At 44.4% G+C, this 22,488-nt stretch overlaps 1 protein-coding gene across 5 annotated transcripts in view; it reads left to right on the top strand.

Annotated features, from left to right (window-relative positions):
- nphp1 (nephronophthisis 1) overlaps nucleotides 1-22,488 on the top strand; it is a 189,956-nt gene that overhangs the window by 156,111 nt on the left and 11,357 nt on the right. For 4 of the 5 annotated variants that reach the window (XM_068027505.1, XM_068027500.1, XM_068027499.1 and 1 more), the window contains 3 exons: nucleotides 612-724; nucleotides 7,673-7,746; nucleotides 12,073-12,117. In XM_068027505.1, coding sequence (XP_067883606.1) covers nucleotides 612-724; nucleotides 7,673-7,746; nucleotides 12,073-12,117 — 232 coding nt within the window. Of the gene's footprint in view, nucleotides 1-611; nucleotides 725-7,672; nucleotides 7,747-12,072; nucleotides 12,118-22,488 lie in introns of those variants that run through there. The other variant, XR_010972902.1, reaches the window with a different exon arrangement.

The following is a 22,488-nucleotide window of genomic DNA, read 5'->3' as shown; positions in this document are numbered from 1 at the left end:
CAGTATCAATTAACATGAGTGCCAGGAAGGAAAGTTAGATAGTCAGCTGCTTAGTGGGAATAGGGTCATGGGAGCAGTAGGTGGGTCTCATGGACAAGATGAACTCCGAGGGCATGAGGGGAGGTAGGAGAGAAATCAGAGAAAGGTACAAGTTCACGGCTCGGACGGGAGGAATCTTAGAGGAAATTTGGTCTGGTGGACTAGGGGACTTCAATGTAGCAAAGCCATGTATATGTGACAGAACACGTCATTCACAGTGTGATAAATCACTTAAATGGATTTACCCAACAGCATAATAGTAGGCCCATGAGATGCATGATGTTGTGTCTCATAGCAACACGTATACTCCTTCTTTAATTCAAATCAGAAACAATGCAATGTAATATTCAGTAAATTATGTCCAATGTTCTATTTAAGAATTGATGCAGAGAAGTAGTGTGATCACATGCTGCAATTTAATCAGTGTTTTAGCAGCTGTGGCTTCATCATTGTGTGGACACTGTAGAAGCTGTGGAACAGTATAGGCCTACATCCTGGAGCTATTGGGTAGCTGTTAGAGTTCTATTCCCGGTGATTGACTTCTATTAAGAAATTGCTTACTCTATTTGCAGCTTGCTTCCAGAAACTCTGGTCGGCCCCAGTTGCTACGTCCAACTTCTGGCATTTTATCGACAGTTACTTGCAGATGCACTTCTTAAAGACCGAATTAATATGCAAAAGGCTGGTGAGAACACTAGGCCAAAAGCCTGCACTACATCCAAATGTGAAAGTTGCTATGTGCTTTGGCTGGTTATAATGTATTTATATGGGAAAATACAGAACTTATATGTATGTGTGTGTGTGTATATATACACATCAAAAGAAGTTTATTATCAGATTCAACTGATGGTTGAACAGTGGGTAGCTGAGCCATATGGGCCAGTTTCAAACCCTGGACTGTGCTAAATTAGCTAATCTCAGCTGTGGAGATGTTGAGGCTTCTGCAATCACCCAAAGTGTTCCTGAGTTGGGGAAGGGAGGACCAGCGAGGTTTCTTGCTCCTGACTGCTGTCTGGTGACCCCTTACTGGAAATTGGAGCAGGCAAAAGCCAGGTGAAGACACGATTGAGCTCAGCCGTGATATGTCCTGCTACAAATATCACACTTGAGCTTAATCTTGTCCTCATCGTCAAGGCTTGCATATGAAGCATCCCACTTGCTAAACTCATGGAGGGAAACTGATGCCTTAGCAATCAGAAGAAGGAAGGGGAGAAAATTAGCGTGAAACCTTGTTGCTGCAGACCCTGTCATTTAAAATAATGTTGGGTCACTGCTGTTGCTATCTCAGCTGGATTGAAATTAAGGACAGAATTGAAATTAAGGACGTAATTAGGAGCAGAAGTAGACCATACATCCCCTTAAGCTTGCTCCAGCATTTCGTAAGATCATAACTGATCCTCTATCTTAACTCCTTTCCCACCCGATCCCCATATATCTTGATTACATTCGAGTCCAAAAATCTATTGACCTCAAACAAAAACAAGAAATGCTGGAATCACTCAGCAGGTCTGGCAGCATCTGTGGAAAGAGAAGCAGAGTTAACGTTTCGGGTCAGTGACCCTTCTTCGGAACCCGGAGTTCCGAAGAAGGGTCACTGACCCGAAACGTTAACTCTGCTTCTCTTTCCACAGATGCTGCCAGACCTGCTGAGTGATTCCAGCATTTCTTGTTTTTGTTTCAGATTTCCAGCATCCGCAGTATTTTGCTTTTATTAATCTATTGACCTCAGCCTTGAATATGCTCAATGACTGAGCATCCACAGCAGTTTTAGGGCTGCCGCTGTACTAATCTCTGCACTCCCCTTTTTTGGAAGCTAAAGCAAACTTGACTGATTAGATGTGTTCAGTGATTTAAATTATTATAATCATATATGACATGGCCAGTTTGCTGATGCACCCTACAGACTTTGCTTTCATCCACACGGGCAGCCAGAACCTCATACCTGTTGGATAAGGGCAAAGGCCAAGGCCTCTTCAGCAGCTGGAGTACCCATCACTGGGAACTGTTTAACAGCACTGATCTGTACATTGATACTCTTTTGATCTTTTTAATGTAGTAGAAATCATTAGCACTGAGAGAGTACCATTGCCCTGTTACATTAATGAGAAGGTCTATGTCACAAAGAAGTCAACCTTCATAGAACCATAGATATTTACAGCACAGGAAAATCATTCTATTGCACTTTGTTTCTATGGAACAGCAATCCTAAGCTAATAGTCATGTGGTAGTACAGAACTTGAGTATTGCTGAAAATAGAGACATGTCGAAGCATTTCGTTTTGCACTCATCAGGACAATCCACAAGTATACCAATGTAAGGGAAAGCAACAACTTTATACGGATGAAAAGAGAGTGCTGATTGGTTGGCAAGTGAACTCTGATAGGTAGAGGCTTTGCTATGGAGAATGCACCAGTTTATGGTAACTGACAGTTAACTGTCAAGCTTTGTTTGAAATTTAAACAAGGCAACTTGACTCTGATTGGTCAAGGCATTGCCCTGAGGAATGAACCAGCGAATGGCTGTCACTTATTTTGTTTAGCTGAAACAGGCACAAGGGACGTGATGTTTCTGTCTGTGTATTAATATAAGTAGCTTCCAGTACGAGCAAATACGCCACTGCGAGCCCTACTGACAATCTTAAATTGGTTGTCAGCGTAATTTTTAGCACACTGAGGATTATTTAGCAAATGTTGTCCAATCGCAGAATGACATATAATGTTGGACACTGTGTTTTGAATATTGTAAGCGCAGGCTGGTTGGGTATGGCCTGTACCTTGCCCGTTGCGAAGAGTGGAAGGGACATGTTGTTTGATGCGATCCGCCAGTCTTTGGGATGGCATTGAAATTCATATATCACATTACTCATTTGTGTGATAGGCAGGATGTCTTTTTGGCTTGACGGCAGCATCCCGTTAGTGGCGAACACCACACGTGTTGCTACTGCATAGTAGCAGCGTGAAGCAGCTAGCTTCATCTGTTGCTCAAATTTTTAGGACATATTACCCTTCCAGGGTAATTTGAGGTAGACTGGGCACTTTTCAGGGCCAAAAATGATGGCCTTGACCCATTCATAAGTTTGTACGATATACAGCGAGAAATGATCTGATCAGGATAGCCATTGTCACGCAGGATGTCTTTGATTCACCCTATTTTCAGCAAATCCTAAACTAATCCCACTGCCCTCTTGCTGCCATAACACAGTATTGTCCTCTGCTTCAAGTATTTAATGTACTTTTAAAAATGGAATGGATTAAGTAAAACTTCCCAGTAGTGTTATCAAACAAAATGTGACACCAAGCCATGTAAGGGCAGATTACCAAATGCTTGTTGAAAGATTTATTTTAAGGAGTAACTTAAAGGAAGAAAGAGAGGTTGAGAGAAACGGAGAGGTTTTGGTAGGGAATTCCAAAGTTTAAGGCATTGACAGGTGAAGGCATGGCCACCAATGGTAGAGCGATATAAATCAGGGGTGCTCAAGATGCCAGATATAGAGGAGTACAGATTCCTTGGAAGGTTTTAGTGCTGGAGGAAATTATAGAGATAGGGAGCAGTGATGGCATGGAGGGATTTGAAAACAAGGATGAGAATTTTTAAATCATGGCATTTCTTAACCGGGAGCCAATGTAGGTCAGCGAGCACAGGAGTGATGGGTGAAAGGGATTTGGTGCGATTTAGGCCATGGGCAGCAGAATTTCGTATGATATCAAGTTTACAGTGGGTAGAAGGTGTGAGCCCAGCCAGTTGTTCATTGGAATAGTCAAGTCAAATCAAAGCCAGGGATGAGGGTTTCAGCAGCAGATGAGCTGAGGCAGGAACAGAGTTAGAGTCATATATGGCATAGAAGGAGGCCATTCGGACCATCAGTCCATGTGGGCTGTCCATGGAGCAATCCTGTTGGTCCCACTTCCCCGCTTGATCCCTGTAGCCCTGCAAGTCTATTTCCTTCAAGTGCCCATCCAATTTCCTTTTGAAATCATTGATTGTCTCAGTTTCCACTACCCTTGTGGGCAGTGAGCTCCAGGGCATTACCACCCGTCACATAAAGTTCTTCCTTACATTCCCTCTGCATCTCTTGCCCAAAGCCTTCAATCTTTGTCCCCTAGTCCTTGTACCATCTGTTCATGGGAACAGTCAAACTTATATAAGACTGTCATAATTCTTGTATACCGCTATCAAATCTCTCCTCAATTTCCTTTGCTTCAGAGAGAACAATCCCAGTTTTTCCAACCTAACCTTGTAGCTAAAATCCCCCATCCCTGGAACCATTCTGGTAAATCTCCTCTGCACCTTATCAAGGACCCTCACATCCTTCCTAAAATGCGGTGACCAGAACTGGACGCAACATTCTAGTTGGGGCCTAACCAGAGCTTTATAAAAGTTCAGCATAACTTCCCTGCTTTTGTACTCAATGCCTGTATTTATGAAGCCCGAGATCCTAGATTTTTTGCTAACCACTCTGTCAATACATCCTGCACCCTCAAAGTTTGATGTACATGCACACCCAGGTCCCTCTGTTCCTGCACGATCTTTAGAATTGAACCGCCATTAAGTCTATATTGCCTCACCCTTCTGACTTGGAACTATATCACCGTTCCTTCACTGTCGCTGGGTCAAAATCCTGGAGCTCCCTTCCTAACAGCATTCTTACTCAAGTGCTCCCCACAGACGCTTGTTCCACTGGCCCACCTCATTTCTCAGCATCAATTCAGCAGTGTCTCCTTTTCTAGTTGGGCCAAGAAGGTACTGATCAAGGACGTTCTCCGGAACACAATCCAGAAATTCCTCCCCCTCCTTTCCCTTTACTCTAAAATTATCCCAATTGATATTTGGGAAATCAGTCGATAGTTGGGCGATTTTACAGAGGTGGAAATAGGCAGATATGTGGCTGGAGTTCATCTCGGGGTGAAATATGACACCAAAGATGCAAACAGTTCAGCTTTAGACTTGTTGCAGGCAGAGGGATGGAGTCGGTGGGTAAGGAACAGAATTTGGAGACTGATGACAATGGCTTCTGTCTTCCAAATATTCTGTTGGAGAAAATTTCTGCTCTGTCAATGCTGGATGTCAGAGGAGCAGTCTGAAAATTTAGATATGGTGGAGGGATCAAGAGAGGTGGTGGTAGGTAGAGCTGGATGTTATTACCATTCAAGTGGAAACCGACACTTTGGGCTGAATTTTCCTGACCCATTCGAGACAGGCTGGGAGGCGAGAGGACTGGCACTATGGTGGGGGGAGGTGTCAAGAATGGAGCCTGATGTCTTCCCGTCGCAGTGATATATTGACAGCAGCAGTTCCCTTATCGGCGTGGCCGCCTGCCTGGTGTCAATTGAGGGAATTAATTAAGGGCCACTTCCTCCTCCATGCATTTTGCCCATTGCGTGGAGAGACCACCTGGGAAATCCTGGCGACCACCCAGCAGGTTCCCAAGCAGATGTCCCCCTTGACGGGCACTCCTTGGCCCGTGGAGCGGCCTCAGGGCGGAAATGGCCGCCCCTGCGCCTGAGGTGCCGCCACCGAAACAACCCCTTCTCGATCGCGGGTGCCTGTCTGGCCCAGGCTCCCAAACAAAACTCGCCTCTTTTTGAGCTCGCCCTGCCACTGAGGCGACCTCTCTCTGGATCTGGAGCCTCTGCCGTGGCTACCACAAGCCTTGGCACTTACAAGGCTGCTGAGCTGCTAGCCCTCCAATTGGGCCGACAGCTCTTGGGGGAGGGTGCCATGCTCAATTGGACAGAGGCCCCGGCGGTGGCTTATTAATTAGCCACTATGGCAAAATGTCAGGGTTTCATCGGAGCAAGGTCACCTCCTGCTTTCGGCTCTGGTGGCAGGTCTTCAATGTCCCCCGAAAAGTTCAGTCCTTTGTTTTTGGATGAAGTCGCCAAGGGACAGTATGTAGATGACAATAGGAAGGGACCAATGGATAGATCCTTGGGGGACACCAGGGTTAACAATGCAGGATTGGGAAGAGAAGCCATTGTACGTGATTCTGTGGCTAGACTGGATAGATGAGAATGGAGCCAGTCGAGTGGAATGCAGTCCTAACCAGTTGGATGACAGTGATGCGGCATTGGGTGAGGATGGTATGGTTAACAGTGTCACAGGCTTCAGACAGGTCAAGAAGGACGAGGAGGGATAGTTTAACTTTGTCAGTCACCTAGGATGTAATTTGTGACTTTGATCAGAGCAATTTCTGTTTTGTGGAAACCTGTTTGGAGAGATTCAAACAGGAATTCAATCTGTTGGCAAACTAACCCATGCTTCAGTGTAAAGCAATTTGTGCTAATCTCTCTCCTCACCCTCTTGGTGACAATTTTAAATGAATGACTGCTTAACCCTTATTTCATAACCAGAGGATATAGTCTTTTCCTATTCACGCTGTCAAACCCTTCATAATGTTAACTCTCCTCTGAGTCTCCTTTGCTCCAGTAGCTATAGTCTCTCTTACAGTCATAGAATCATGGAGTCGTACAGCATAGAAACAGGCCCTTCAGCCCACTGCATCCATGCCAACCATAATGCCTATCTATACTAATCCCACCTGCCTGCATTAGTTCCATATTCCTCTATGCCTTGCTAATTCAAGTACCTGTCCAGATGCCTCTTAAGTGTTGCTACTGTTCCTGCCTCCACCACCTCCGCAGGCAGCTCATTCCAGATATCACTATTCTTTGTGTGAAAAATTTACCCCTTTGATCCCCTTTAAACCTCATCCTTCTCACCTTAAATCTATGCCCTCTAGTTTTATTCACCCCTACCATGGGAAACAGACTCTGGCTAGCTACCCTATCTATGCCTCTCATAATTTTATATACCTCTATCATGTCCCCTCTCTTCCTCTTTCGCTCCAGGGAAAACAGACCTAGCCTATCCAATCTCTCTTAATAACTCAAACCCTCCAAACCAGGTAACATCCTTGTGAATCTTTTCTGCACCCTCTCTAGCTTAATCACATCTTTCCTGTAGTGCAGCGACCAGAACTGCACACAGTACTCCAAATGCGGCCTAACCAACGTTATGTACAACTGTAACATGACGTCCCAGCTCTTGTACTCAATGCCTCGGCCGATGAAGGCAAGCATGCCGTACGCCTCCTTCACCACCCTGTCTACCTGTGTTGACACTTTCAGGGAACTATGTACTTGCACCCCAAGGTCTCTCTGCTCAACAACACTCCCCAGGGCCCTGCCATTCACTGTATATGCCTTGCCCTGGTTTAACTTCCCAAAATGCATTACTTCACACTTGTCTGTGTTAAATTCCATTTGCCAATCCCTTGCCCACTTTCCCAGTTTATCGAAATCCTTCATAATGGCCACTCCCTTTTGAACAAGGGCCTCTCCATCTACATTCAATGACTCCTCCATCAACATGTTAAGCTTGACTAAGGCCTAGTTCAGTAATACTGATTGTTTCCACCTCACTGAGGCAGCTCCATCAACTGTACATTCCATTACACTCCCCACCCAAACCACCGTGACAATGATGTGACTCATAGTCAGAGGAAGCTACTGATTTGGATCAATTGGGCCAGTTCTTGTACTTTGTCGAATTTGCTTTGAACAAAGAGACAAGTGAAGAATTATAATAATGTACATCTATCAACATTGATTTGCTTTGTTTCCTTTCCTTGCAGATCTCATCTGTAGCCCAGTGCTGGCAACGTTTCCAGAACTCCTGGAACAAACTGATATTATAGATGCTCTTAGGGTAAGTTTCTGTTATTGTTCAGCACTACAATTTTCTGAACATACTCAAAACCACAGTTAGGTTCAGCAGGTTTTAATACCACTTACATCGACCTCTATAACTTTGCATGCATCTGTCCCCGACTCCACAATGCCACTAGCCAATCCCTGATCCATGCTTTTGTTACTTCTGGACTCGACTATTCCAATGCCCTTCTCACCTGCCTTCCATTTTCCAGAAACTCCATCTCATCTAAAACTCCATCACCTGCATCTTTTCCCCAATAATTAATGTTCATGCATTACTCTTGTCCTCTTCAACTTCCATAGTCTCCATTTTAACCACCATGCTAAATTCAAAATCCTAGTTTTTTGTTGGAAAATCCCTCCATGGCATTGCCCTATTCTATTTCAGTAACTTCCTTCCGCCCTACATTCCAGCCCATGATCCACAGTCATCTGTACTTGGCCTCCACTGCATCTGCTACACTCCTCAATGCACCAGGGTCGGTCGCCTGGCTTGATGTTAATGATAGAGTATGGGATATTCTGCGCCTTGAGGTTACAGATTGTGGTGCAATACAATTGATGATTTTGAATTTGAAATCAAAATTTTAGATTAATTCTAATTTTGTATTTACAATCAAAGACCAGTCCTTTCAAAACTTAGTCACAGTGTCAATTGGTATTGGTGCTGCAAATCTAACATTTAAAGAAGAGCATTTCGGTGATAGTGATCACAACTCCCTGACCTTTACTATAGTCATGGAGAGGGATAGGAGCAGACGGGATGGGAAAATATTTAATTGGGGGAGGGGGAATTCCAATGCTATTAGGTAGGAACTGGGGAGCTTAAATTGGGAACAGATGTTCTTAGGGAAATGCACGACAGAAATGTGGAGGTTGTTTAGGGAGCACTTGCTCCGACTGCTGGATAGGTTTGTCCCGATGACGCAAGGAAGGGATGGTAGGGTGAAGGAACCTTGGATGTGGAACAACTAGTCAAGAGGAAGAAGGAAGCTTACTTAAGGTTGAGGAAGCAAGGATCAGACAGGGCTCTAGAGGGTTACAAGGTAGCCAGGAAGGAACTGAAGAATGGACTTAGGAGACTTAGAAGGGGACATGAAAAAGTCTTGGCGGGTAGGATTAAGGAAAATCCCAAGGCGTTCTACACTTATGTGAGGAACAAGAGGATGGCCAGAGTGAGGGTAGGGCCGATCAGGGATAGTGGAGGGATCTTGTGCCTGGAGTCGGAGGAGGTAGGGGAGGTCCTAAATGAATACTTTGCTTCAATATTCACTAGTGAGAGGGACCTGGTCGTTTGTGAGGACAGCGTGGAACAGGCTGATATGCTCGAACAGGTTGAGGTTAAGAGGGAGGATGTGCTGGAAACTTTGAATGATATGAGGACAGATAAGTCCCCGGGGCCAGACGGGATATACCCAAGGTTATTACGGGAAGCGAGGGAAGAGATTGCCGCGCCTTTGGTGATGATCTTTGCGTCCTCACTGTCCACTGGAGTAGTACCAGATGATTGGAGGGTGGCAAATGTTATTCCCTTGTTCAAGAAAGGGAATAGGGCTAACCCTGGGAATTACAGACCAGTCAGTCTTACGTCGGTGGTGGGCAAATTATTGGAGAGGATTCTGAGAGACAGGATTTATGATTATTTGGAAAAGCATAGTTTGATTAGAGATAATCAGCATGGCTTTGTGAGGGGCAGGTCATGCCTCACAAGCCTTATTGAATTCTTTGAGGATGTGACAAAACACATTGATGAAGGAAGAGCATTGGATGTGGTGTATATGGATTTTAGCAAGGCGTTTGATAAGGTTCCCCATGGTAGGCTCATTCAGAAAGTAAGGAGGCATGGGATAAAGGGAAAGTTGGCTGTCTGGATACAGAATTGGCTGGCCCATAGAAGACAGAGGGTGGTAGTAGATGGAAAGTATTCAGCCTGGAGCTCGGTGACCAGTGGTGTTCCGCAGGGATCTGTTCTGGGACCTCTGCTCTTTGTGATTTTTATAAATGACTTGGATGAGGATGTGGAAGGCTGGGTTAGTAAGTTTGCCAATGACACAAAGGTTGCTGGAGTTGTGGATAGTGTGGAGGGCTGTTGTAGGTTGCAACGGGACATTGACAGGATGCAGAGCTGGGCTGAGAAGTGGCAGATGGAGTTCAACCTGGAAAAGTGTGAGGTGATTCATTTTGGAAGGTCGAATTTGAATGCAGAATACAGGCTTAAAGACAGGATTCTTGGCAGTGTGGAGGAACAGAGGGATCTTGGGGTCCACGTCCATAGATCCCTTAAAGTTGCCACCCAAGTTGATAGGGTTGTTAAGGCGTATGGGGTGTTGGCTTTCATTAAAGGGGGATTGAGTTTAAGAGCCGCGAGGTTATGCTGCAGCTCTATAAAGCCCTGGTTAGACCACACTTGGAATATTGTGTTCAGTTCTGGTCGCCTCATTATAGGAAGGATGTGGAAGCTTTAGAGAGGGTCAGAGGAGATTTACCAGGATGCTGCCTGGACTGGAGGGCATGTCTTATGAAGAAAGGTTGAGGGAGCTAAGGCTTTTCTCATTGGAGCGAAGAAGGATGAGAGGTGACTTGATAGAGGTGTACAAGATGATGAGAGGCATAGATAGAGTGGATAGCCAGAGACTTTTTCCCAGGGCAGAAAGGGCTATCACCAGGGGGCATAGTTTTAAGGTGATTGGAGGAAGGTTTCGGGGAGATGTCAGAGGTAGGTTCTTTACACAGAGAGTGGTGGGTGCGTGGAATGCACTGCCAGCGGTGGTAGTAGAAGCAGACACATTAGGGACATTTAAGCGACTCTTGGATAGGTACATGGATGATAGTAGAATGAAGGGAATGTAGGTAGTTTGATCTTAGAGTAGGTTAAAGGGTCGGCACAACATCGTGGGCCGAAGGGCCTGTACTGTGCTGTACTGTTCTATGTTCTATGATTTTTTTAACTAACTCTATGCTATGCACTCTCACTGACCAATTCACAGGCTTGTGTCAGTGGTGTTCTGTAAATGCTTGAGAGTGCCTTTTATTCTGGGTGCTCAGTGCTCCTGCAGTTGATCCCAATCTAATATAAAGCAGGGGAAGCTCTGAAACCTACATTTCCAAGGGCCACATGGATTGTGTTGACTATCCATTCAAAACTAAATTTACAGAGCTGAATTTTCACACCATTGCCTTGTAATCATAGTTCTGCACCCGTATGGGTCCTTAATTTGAAGCAGATGGGAGGTAAAGTAAAATAATGAAGAGCTGCACAGAGATTACAAGACTGCATTTCAAGCTCTGCACCTTTGCTCCTAACCACCACCCTCCCACACCCCCTGGCACCCTACTCTTAAAATTAGAAGTGTCGGGATGATTTGTGCCTTCCTGTTGGGAAGGTCTCAACTATGCTGTGCTCACACTGATTGCCAAAGCAGAGATAGTCTTTCTTTTAACTCCGCACTGTCATCAATCATCCCAACAGGTATTTTAAAGTAATGATTAACTGCAGATAATATTTGTAAAATTACTTTGTACTTACTTTGTGTAGTAGGTGCTTATCCAATTCCCTTTTGAAATCCATGATTGAATCTGCCTCCACCAAACTCTTAGTTAGATTCTGAAATGCACTGCCTATCATTGCATAAAAAAAGTTTTTCCTCATGTCACTGTTGGTTCTTAGGCCATTCACCTTAAGGTTCTCAACCCTTCCGCCAATGGGAACAATTTCTCTCTTTCTACTCTGTCTAGACCCCTCATGAATTTGAGCACCTCTATCAAATCTCCTCACAACCTTCTCTTCTCTTTTCCAATCTATCCATGTAACTGAAGTCTGTCATCCTTAGAACCATTCTCTTAAATCTTTTTAGCATCCTTTCTACTGCCTCCATATTTTTCCTAAGTGTGGTGTGTAGAATTGGACACATTACTCCAGTTGAGGCTGAACCTCATAAGCAAGGAAGTTATGATGAACTTTTATAAAACAGTGTTTTATAAAGGTTCATCATAACTTCCTTGCTTTTGTACTCTATGCTTCTATTTATAAAGCCCAGGATTTCATATGCCTTTTTAACCACTTTCTCAACCTGCCCTGCCACCTTCAACAAGTTATCTACATATATCCCCAGGTCTCTCTCCTTTAAAATTGTAAGCTTTATTTATGTTGCCTCTCCTTGTTCTTCCTACCAAAATGTATCACTTAACACTTCTCTGAATATTTATTTAAGCATTTTTGGTTCTGTAACTGGGGATAAGGATCTTTTCTGTTGCTGTTTTATAAAAGAACTGTAAATGTGAGAAATGTTCTCACCATTACTATTTGTTTTCCATTTGACAGAGTGCGTGGTCTGAAAAGGAAATAACTCTAAGCCGTTCCATGAAGGTATAGTATTGTGTTTTTAGGTGTATGTTCTCGGCTTCTGAACCAGTCTGATTTGCCTGCAAATTAACAGTAACATGTTAACTTAGAAATAACAACCCTGCCTGTAACATATTTCATTCATCCATCCTGAAAAGTTTCCAGTCTCTGCTGTACTGCAATGAAAAAGTACCAAAACACAGGATGAGGTTTTTGCTGAGTTGGAAGGGGGAGTAACTATGAACAACAACAACCTGAATTTATATAGCACCTTTAATGGAGTAAAACATTTCAGGGAGCTTCACAGGCGAATTAACAAACAAAATTTATCAGATGCAACATCTTCATTACAAAGCTCTTGAGTGCCTCCAACTGGTTGTTCAAGAGCAAGATTGGCAAACTACAGGAGGTATGTGGCTGGAAGGACTGCTATGATGGGGATAAACAGAAAAAAAAGAAACTTAACAAAAAAAATCAATGCTATTCTATAATTATCTGGCTGCTAATTCTAAAAAAAATTGCACTTTAGAAAGTGTAAATTCTTCTTTCTCTAAACGTTTTTTTTTAGGACTTCCTGTGCTACAGATAATTCTCTGGCGAGAAGATCAAGCAGATGAACTCTTCCCTCCCATACCTGTCTCAGTGGCATTCAGTAGTCTGCTGCTAGGAATGGGGAATGCACACTTAAGTTTTGATACTTTAAATGTTTCCTTCCCCTCTTTGTGAAAATACCTAGGTTGCAATAAAGAATATTAAAAAGGAATAACAGCTGAAGGCTTAACAATGCTGCTGCAGGATGGGGAAATTGGTGTGCAGAAAATGGCCAAATCTCTGTAATGTGGTGTACAGTTAAAAAGCCTACTCATGGTCTTGACCAGATTTATGTTCAGAACAAAGACGACAGAATTTGGAGAACACAGCACCAGCCATCAATCTCATGAACCATAGTGGAAAACGCCAAAATTCATCATATTAGTAGGAATAAAAAGGAAGATAGATTGGGAATTAAGTGAGGAATAGTTAATAAATAATAGTGACGAAGGTGCATACAGTAGAATATTTGGTCAAGAATGATAATTGAGCATCAGAATTAAAGATCAAAGTGTACTTGTACTTTGTGCAATACAAGAAAGGGAATATCAAAAAATAGTATACATCCTGCAAGGAACTGGAATTGATCGGAAAGACCTAAAACTTATGAACTATCATTACTGGGAATAAAAAGAAGCAGTACGAGTTAATAATGAGTGAACAAAATGGACTGTCAAAAGATAAGTGAGGCAAGATTTTGTATTACACAATCTTTTTAATTTCTACTCTGAATTCATTTGGAAAACCAGTCTGGCTGATTTAGAATTTGGGTTTCAAGATCAAAGGAAAATTGGAAAAGACAAAAGCAGGCAAGTTTGTGTTACAGTTTGAAATTAAGGGCTTAACAGACAAATTGGATGGTAATCATGAAAAAGGACCTCTCAGAAATGAATGACAAAGTGAACAATTTAGAAATGGAACAAGTTGATGGAATAATTTATTTGGGTAACTTAAGAACATTAGATGGCAGAAGTAATCCAGAAGTTAGAGAACAGCAGTTGCAAAAGAGACATTTAGCAAGGTGAATTAATTTATGTGCAACTGTAAAATCAATGTGGTTATAAGTAAGACAGTACTTGAGTACAGCATGTGGTCCACAACATGGCACAAATAAGAAAATTAGATCTTGACCTCTGAAATAATTAACATTGAGCACAGTTTTGGGTACCCCATTGTAGGAAGGATATAAAGCAATAGAAAGGGTCCAATATAGATTCATTGATGTTACCTGTATTGATAGTTTCGAGTTACAAAGAGAAGTTTGAGCAATTATGGTTTTTTTGATCAGAGCAACAAAGCTTCAGATATTTTGAATAGAAAAATTATGAGTTCTTCAAGATTATAAGGGGTTATGATAAGGCAAGTAACTTCCACTGATCAGTGAGATGGTAATGAAAGGACACGATTTTAATTTATTCACAAAAAGAATGAAAGGGAAGGCCCTTGTGGTGTACCCTGGTTGACAAGAACATGCTGTGCAAGCATGCAGAGTGGGCAGATCATGACGTCAAATCAGCCGTATGCTTGTTTTGCCAATTTGGACTGCACAGGTCCAGTTAAGACTCTCTCCTATACACTCACAGTTGAAAATGTATTCAGCTGCACAAGGGACCACCACCCCTCTCTTTTCTCCCCCACCCCGCTCCACTGGCATTATTTAAAGAACCAGCCATCCAACTTGCAGTTGAGGTGTACTTGACTTACTTCTGTTCTTGCAAAGTTTGTGTAAGTACAATGGTGATATGGAGGAGTTTTGGTGACTTGTTAGATTTTGATGGGAGTGCTGCATCCTCACAGGGAGCATAGAGGAGTTTTCTGCCCTGTCAACAAAAAGCCTGCTCTAGTTATGGGTGACATAGTTGAGGTCCCATGGAGCACAGGCTGCAGAGAGGGGAAGCTGTGCACAAAGGGAGAAAGCGGAGAGCCTCTCAGAAGACCTCACCTACCAAGAGTAGTCAGAGCATTTCTGCTCCATCCACCTTGGCCAAAAGCAATGTGTGAGGTGTCTAGGATTCACCAAGGAGGTGGTCATTGAACTGTGCCACCTCCTTCAACAGAACCTAAATCTGCATAGGTCACTATCGCTCTCAACTTCTATGCAAGTGAATCCTTCCCAGTGGGACAAAATAGCAAACATTTCTCAACTTACTGTCCATTGTTGCATCAGGGGAGCGGACTTCATAATCTTCTGTTTAACCAGAAGAGCAGGAGGAGCGGGCACATGGCTTTGCTAGAGGCCAGCGGAATTCTCAATGGTGCAGGGAGCTGTTGACTGCATACACTTGGCTCTGTAGGTCTCACACGTAAACAGGAACATGTACTAGAACCAAAAGGGCCATCACTCCATCAACGTCCAGTTGGTGTGCAAAAATGCCCAGCACATGATGTCAGTGAGTGCTTGCTATCCTGGTAACAGCCCTGATGCCTTCTTCCTGAGGCAGTCAGCCATTCCTGCCGTCTTTGCAGTACCATGACAAACCAGAGGTTCGATGCTTGGATACCCTCCATACACCATGCTCATGACTCCCCTACACCACCCAACCATGTGAGGACAACACGCCAATAACAAGAGTTATGTAACCACAAGAACATTGTGGATCAAACCATCAACTTCCTGAAGCAACGTTTCCACTGCCTGGATTGCTTAGCAGGGAATCCTCCAGCACTCAACAGAGTGGGTGTCTCGGTTCATGGTGGTCTGCTGCATTCTCCACAACTTCGCTGTCATGAGGACGCAGCCTTGTCACTAGGCTTTCAGAGACCACCTTGGGAGGGAGAGGAGGCATCTGGAACCCCATCACACTAGACATGCTGTCCTTGAGCAGTTACTGAGACTCAAGATCTGCTAAGACTTCATCCCATCACCACCATTACTGTACAATTCCCCAACTTTCAATCCATCTGCTCTATACTCTCAGCATTCTCTTCACTAAAATCCTGAAGTAAAAGCCACCACCAAAAAAACTTTACGTAACAACTTTATCCAACATCTGTTCTTTGGCCTCCTTATCTCGAGAGACAATGGGTAAGCGCCTGGAGGTGGTCAGTGGTGTGTGGAGCAGCGCCTGGAGTGGCTATAAAGGCCAATTCTAGAGTGACAGACTCTTCCACAGGTGCTGCAGAAAAATTTGTTTGTTGGGGCTGTTATACAGTTGGCTCTCCCCTTGCGAGTCTGTCTTTTGTCCTGCCAACTGCTAAGTCTCTTCGACTCGCCACACATTAGCCCCGCCTTTATGGCTGCCCGCCAGCTCTGGCGAACGCTGGCAACTGACTCCCACGACTTGTGATCAATGTCACAGGACTTCATGTCGCATTTGCAGACGTCTTTAAAGCGGAGACATGGACGGCCGGTGGGTCTGATACCAGTGACGAGCTCGCTGTACAATGTGTCTTTGGGGATCCTGCCATATTCCATGCGGCTCACATGGCCAAGCCATCTCAAGCACTGCTGACTCAGTAGGGTGTATAAGCTGGGGATGTTGGCCGCCTCGAGGACTTCTGTGTTGGAGATACGGTCCTGCCACCTGATGCCAAGTATTCTCCGGAGGCAGCGAAGATGGAATGAATTGAGACGTCGCTCTTGGCTGACATACGTTGTCCAGGCCTCGCTGCCATAGAGCAAGGAACTGAGGACACAGGCTTGATACACTTGGACTTTTGTGTTTATCCAACAACACATCCAAATAACAGACAAAACTGAAGTATTCACCCTTGTGCAGCCCCTGAGTGCCTGTTTTGTGAGTACCTTTGCTCATATGCAATGCTATCCCAGTGGCTGCTGCACACCTGGCGGAAGGCTGCTGACTTTCACTGGGGGAGATGCAGATGGCTCATACAATGACCTTGAGCACCTCTGGGCATTGTTGGCCTGGACTTGGACTGCACTATGGGTGGCAGCAGTCAGGGCTGGCTAGCTGAGATGCAACAGCAAGGGCACTGGCGGAGTGCAAGGTGGTGGGAGCAAGAATGCTGTCAACATGAGAGAGGACAGTAGGTTCATGCATCACAGAACTGCTGGCACTTCCCCGGGGTGGAGCCTCAGCAATTCTAGTAAACAAAAGAATTTGTTGGAGGGCAGATTACTGGACTGCTGTGAGAGCCTGCATATCCGCAGCCATGATGACAACAGTCTGAGCCTGCATGGCAACCAGCATGGATCTCATGATCTCAGCTTCTGTTGCAGCATTGAGACATTGGATGGATGCCACCTGTGCTGCAATGGAAGCAGCGACATTGGCCACCAGACATAGCATCAGAGGTAGGTTTGCAGGTGCTATTATGGAGCTGGCCACCACTTCCAAGCTGGAAAGAATGGGCTTCAAGCTTTGCACATTGCCCTGTGCCAATTTGGAGCCGGACTCCTTTAAGTTTGTTGATCATGACAATAGGCTGTCTGGCAGGCCTGCCAGTGCACCTAACATCTCAGTGTATGTGCTCATCAGTGCTTTGTACACCACTCCATCAAAATACTTACCTTGGTCGCCTACAGGAGAACTCATCTGCAACTCGCCCTCCAGCTTTGGCCTGGCTGCAAGCCACTCATGCCTGGTGACACACCACATGCAGCTTCTGACTCTGTGCTGTCAAGTGCCAGTATCTGAACTGGGGGCTGTGAGTATCAGATCAAGGGGCTGCAAGTATCAGATCAAGCAGCTGTGCTTCGTCATTAGAGGTCTGATGCTGCTCGCGCCCTTCATGAAGCTGTAATGTCTGACAGGCTGCAGTTCTTGGGTATTTGAAAGCAGAAATGGAGAAAGGGAGGGTTGGGCGAGGAAAGGGCGGTGAGGCGAAAAGCAAGATGTCCTTGGTCACACCATCTGCTGCTTTCATTTTATGCCAGGTAGCAGAATGAGGGTAAGGTGGGGTTTGAGACGGGGCTCAAGGCAAGAACATAGTATCATTCTGAATGTTCTCAGTGAAGACAGGCAGATTGGGCTCTGTCACGGCTGACCCTATGATGCGGAGCGGAGAGGAGCAGACCTATTGGGAGAACGCCGAGCGAGAGAGGAGGATAAATTGAGCCCTTTGATCGAAGCCCAGTCACTTACCTTCCGGGAGCGGAGCGGACCTGTGGGGAGAAGGCCAAGCGGGGGAAGAGGATAAATTGAGCCCGAGGATTCGGGTCCAGTCACTAACCTTATGGAAGTGGAGCGGAGAGCAGTCCAGACGTGCCGGAGTTTGGAAAAAAAAAAGTCAACAGTGACATCACAGGAAAGCTGCAAGGTGATTGGTTGGTGAGTAACAGCTGTTAGTGCCTGAAAATAGCTTTAAAAAGTCTGGGGAAAGTTCTTTTTATAAACCTACCATATAAGTGAGAAGGTTAGTACTACTAAAGTGGGTTTTTTATATTAGTGTAATTTATTAAGGACTTTAGATTGTAGTGGATAGTGTTTGGAGTAGAACAAGCTTAATCAGTATTTTTTAATTAAAGGGAGTAACTAAGTAATCTAAAGGTAAGTCATGGCAGGAGAACCCGCACCCGTGATATGCTCCTCCTGCGCGATGTGGGAAATCAGGGACGCTTCCAGTGTCTCTGATCACCATGTGTGCAGGAACTGTATCCATCTGCAGCTACTGGCTACCCGCATTATGGAATTGGAGCTGCAGGTGGATTCACTGTGGAGCATCAGCGATGTTGAGGACGTCGTGAATAGCACATTTAGTGAGGTGGCTGCACAGGCAGAAAAGGGATGAGTGACCACCAGGCGGAGTAGTAGGCGCAGGCAGGTAGTGCAGGAATCCCCTGTGGCCATCCCCCTCTCAAACAGATATATCACTTTGAATACTGTTGGGGGGGGATGACCTCTCGGGAAAGCAGTAACACCCAAGTTCGTGGCACCATGGATGGCTCTGCTGCACAGCAGGGGGAGAAAAGACTGGGAGAGCCTTACTGATAGGAGATTTAATTGTAAGGGGAACAGACCGGCATTTCTGTGGCCACAAACTAAACACCAGAATGGTATGTTGCCTCCCTGGTGCTAGGGTCAAGGATGTCTCAGAGTGGTTGCAGGGCATTCTGAAGGGGGAGGGTGAACAGCCATTGGTCATAGTACATGTCAGTACCAACGACATAGGTAGAAAAAAGGATGAGGTCCTGCAAGATGAATTGAAGGGGTTAGGAGCTAAATTAAAAAGCAGGACCTCAAAGGTAGTAATCTCAGGATTACTTCCTGTGCCTCGTGTTCGTGAGTAAAGGAACAGGAGAATAGACCAGATGTATGCATGGCTGGAGAAATGGTGCAGGAAGGAGGGATTTAGATTCCTGGGGCATCGGGACCGGTTCTAGGGAAGGTGGGACCTGTACAAGCGGGACGGGTTACACCCAGGCAAGACTGGAACCGAAGTCCTTGCAGGGGCGTTTGCTGGTGCTGTTGGGGAGGATTTAAACTAGAATGGCAGGGGGATGGGAACCTGAGGGGGAAATGAGGATAGAAATGAAGACAGGAAACAAAAAGACAAAAGTGGAAGGCATAGAAATCAAGGGCAAGAAACAAATAGGGCCATCGTGTAAAATAATACTGAGATGACTAAGAATGTTAAAAAGACAAGCCTAATGGCATTGTGTCTCAATGCGCGGCGTATTCGCAATAAGGTAGGCAAATTAACTGCGCAAATAGATGTAAATGGATACGATATAGTTGCGATAACGGAGTCATGGCTGCAGGGTGACCAAGGATGGGAACTGAACAAAGAACAAAGAAAATTACAGCACAGGAACAGGACCTTCGGCCCTCCAAGCCTGCACCGATCCAGATCCTCTATCTAAACTTGTCGCCTATTTTCTAAGGATCTGTATCTCTTTGCTTCCTGCCCATTCATGTATCTGTCTAGATACGTCTTAAAAGACGCTATCGTGACCGCGTCTACCACCTCCGCTGGCAACGCGTTCCAGGCACCCACCACCCTCTGCGTAAAGAATATCCAAGGGTATTCAATATTTCGGAAGGGCAGGCAAAAAGGGAAAGGAGGTGGAGTAACGTTGTTAGTAGAAGAGGAAATCGATACGATAGTGAGGAAGGATATTAGCTCAGAAAATCCTAATGTGGAATCTGTGTGGGTGGAGCTAAGAAACACCAAGGGGCAGAAAACAATCGTGGGGTTTGTATATAGACCCCCAAACAGCATTGGTGATGTAGATGATGGCAGTAAACAGGAAATTAGAGACACATGCAATAAGGGTGCAACTGTAATTATGGGTGAATTTGATCTACATATAGATTGGGCAAACCAAATTAGCAATAATACTGTAGAGGAGGAATTCTTGGAGTGTGTATGTGATGGATTTTTGGACCAATACGTTGAGGAACCAACTAGAGAACAGGCCATCCTAGACTGGGTAATGTGTAATGAGAAAGGATTAGTTAACAATCTTGTGTGGGGTCCCTTGTGGAAAAGCGACCATATCATGATAGAATTCTTGATTAAGATGGAGAGTGAGAGAGTTGATTCAGAGACTAGGGTCCTGAATCTAAATAAAGGAAACTATGAAGATATGAGGCGCAAGTTGGCTATGATAGATTGGGGAACGTTACTTAAAGGGTTGACAGTGGATAGGCAATGGCTGGCATTTAAAGAGCGCATGGATGAATTACAACAATTGTTGGCACAGTGGCGCAGTGGTTAGCACCGCAGCCTCACAGCTCCAGGGACCCGGGTTCAATTCTGGGTACTGCCTGTGCGGAGTTTGCAAGTTCTTCCTGTGTCTGCGTGGGTTTCCTCCGGGTGCTCTGGTTTCCTCCCACGTGCCAAAGACTTGCAGGTTGATAGGTAAATTGGCCATTATAAATTGCCCCTAGTATAGGTAGGTGGTAGGCAAATATAGGGACAGATGGGGATGTGGTAGGGATATGGAATTAGTATAGGATTAGTATAAATGGGTGGTTGCTGGTCAGCACAGACTCGGTGGGCCGAAGGGCCTGTTTCAGTGCTGTATCTCTAAATAAATTTTTAAAAAATTCCTGTCTGGCACAAAAATAAAACAGGAAGGGTGGCTCAACCGTGGCTTATAAAAGAAATTAGGGATAGTATTAGATCTAAGGAGGAAAAATATAAAATGGCCAGAACAAGCAGCAAACCTGAGGATTGGGAGCAGTTTAGAATTTAGCAAAGTAGGACAAAGGGATTGATTAAGAAGGGGGAAATAGAGTATGAGAGTAAGCTTGCAGAGAACATAAAAACTGACTGTAAAAGCTTCTATAGATACGTGAAGACAAATGTAGGTCCCTTACAATCAGAAACGGGGGAATTTATAACGGGGAACAAAGAAATGACAGACCAATTAAATACATACTTTGGTTCTGTCTTCACAAAGCAGGACACAAATTACCTCCCAGAAACATTGGGGAACATGGAGCCGAGTGAGAAGGAAGAAACTGTATGAAATCAATGTTAGTAGGGAAATTGATGGGATTGAAGGCCGATAAATCCCAGGGCCTGATAATCTACATCCCAGAGTACTTAAGGAAGTGGCCCTAGAAATAGTAGGATTAATTAATGGCCTCATAGTTAAGGTGCCCCTAGGTAGCAGCGCTCATAAAATGATTGAATTTTACATTCAGTTTGAGGGAGAGAAAAGTGGGTCCAAGACTCGTATTTTAAACTTAAAATAAGGGCAGTTATGAGGGCATGAAAGCAGAGCTAGCTAAAGTGAACTGGCAAATTAGGTTAAGGGATAGGTCAATAGAGATGCGGACATTTATGGGGATATTTCAGAATACACAGAATAGATACATTCCAAAGAGAAAGAAAAATTCCAAGAGTGGGACCTGCCATCTGTGGTTAACTAAAACAGTTAAAGATAGTATCAAACTTAAAGAAAAAGCCTATAGTTGTGTAAAGATTGGAGGCAGGTCAGAAGATTGGACAGAATATAAAAAACAACAAAGAATGACTAAAAGATTGATACGGTAAAATGTAGTACGAGAGAATGCTAGCTAGAAATATAAAGATAAATACTTAGAGTTTCTGTAGATATTTTAAAAAGAGTCAACAAAGTGAGTGTTGGTCCTATAAAAAGTGAGTCTGGGGAATTAATAATAGATAATAAGGAGATGGCAGATGAATTGAACAGATATTTTGCATCGGTCTTCACGATTGAGGATACAAGTAATATCCCAGTATTAGCAGTAAGTCAGGAAATGGAAGGGAGGGAGGAACTTGAAAAAATTAAAATCACCTGGGAAGTGGTACTGAACAAATTGTTGGGGCTGCGGGCTGACAAGTCCCCGGGTCCTGATGGACTTCATCCTAGGGTGTTAAAGGAAGTGGCTAGTGAGATAGTTGATGCGTTAGTTTTAATTTTCCAAAATTCCCTAAGGGAAGGTTCCGTTAGATTGGAAAATAGCGAATGTAACTCCTTTATTCAAAAAGGGAGACAGAAAGCAGGAAACTACAGGCTTAACATCTGTCTTAGGGAAAATGTTAGAAGCTATTATTAAAGATGTTATAGCAGGGCATTTAGAAAAATTCGAGGTAATCAGGCAGAGTCAACATGGTTTGGTGAAAGGGAAATCATGTTTAACCAATTTAGTGGAGTTCTTTGAGGGAGTTACATGTGCAGTGGATAAAGGGGAACCGGTGGATGTATTGTACTTCGATTTCCAGAAGGCATTTGATAAGGTGCCACATCAAAGGTTATTGCAGAAAATAAAAGCTCATGGTGTAGGTGGTAAGATATTGGCATGGATAGAAGATTGGTTAGCTAACAGGAAACAGAGAGTAGGCATAAATGGGTCATTTTCTGGTTGGCAAGATGTAATGAGTGGTGTGCCACAGGGATCTGTGCTGGGGCCTCAACTTTTTACA

Source organism: Heterodontus francisci, chromosome 3 (assembly GCF_036365525.1).
Source record: "Heterodontus francisci isolate sHetFra1 chromosome 3, sHetFra1.hap1, whole genome shotgun sequence".
NCBI lineage: Eukaryota > Metazoa > Chordata > Chondrichthyes > Heterodontiformes > Heterodontidae > Heterodontus > Heterodontus francisci.
This window is presented reverse-complemented; position numbering and strand designations above follow the sequence as displayed.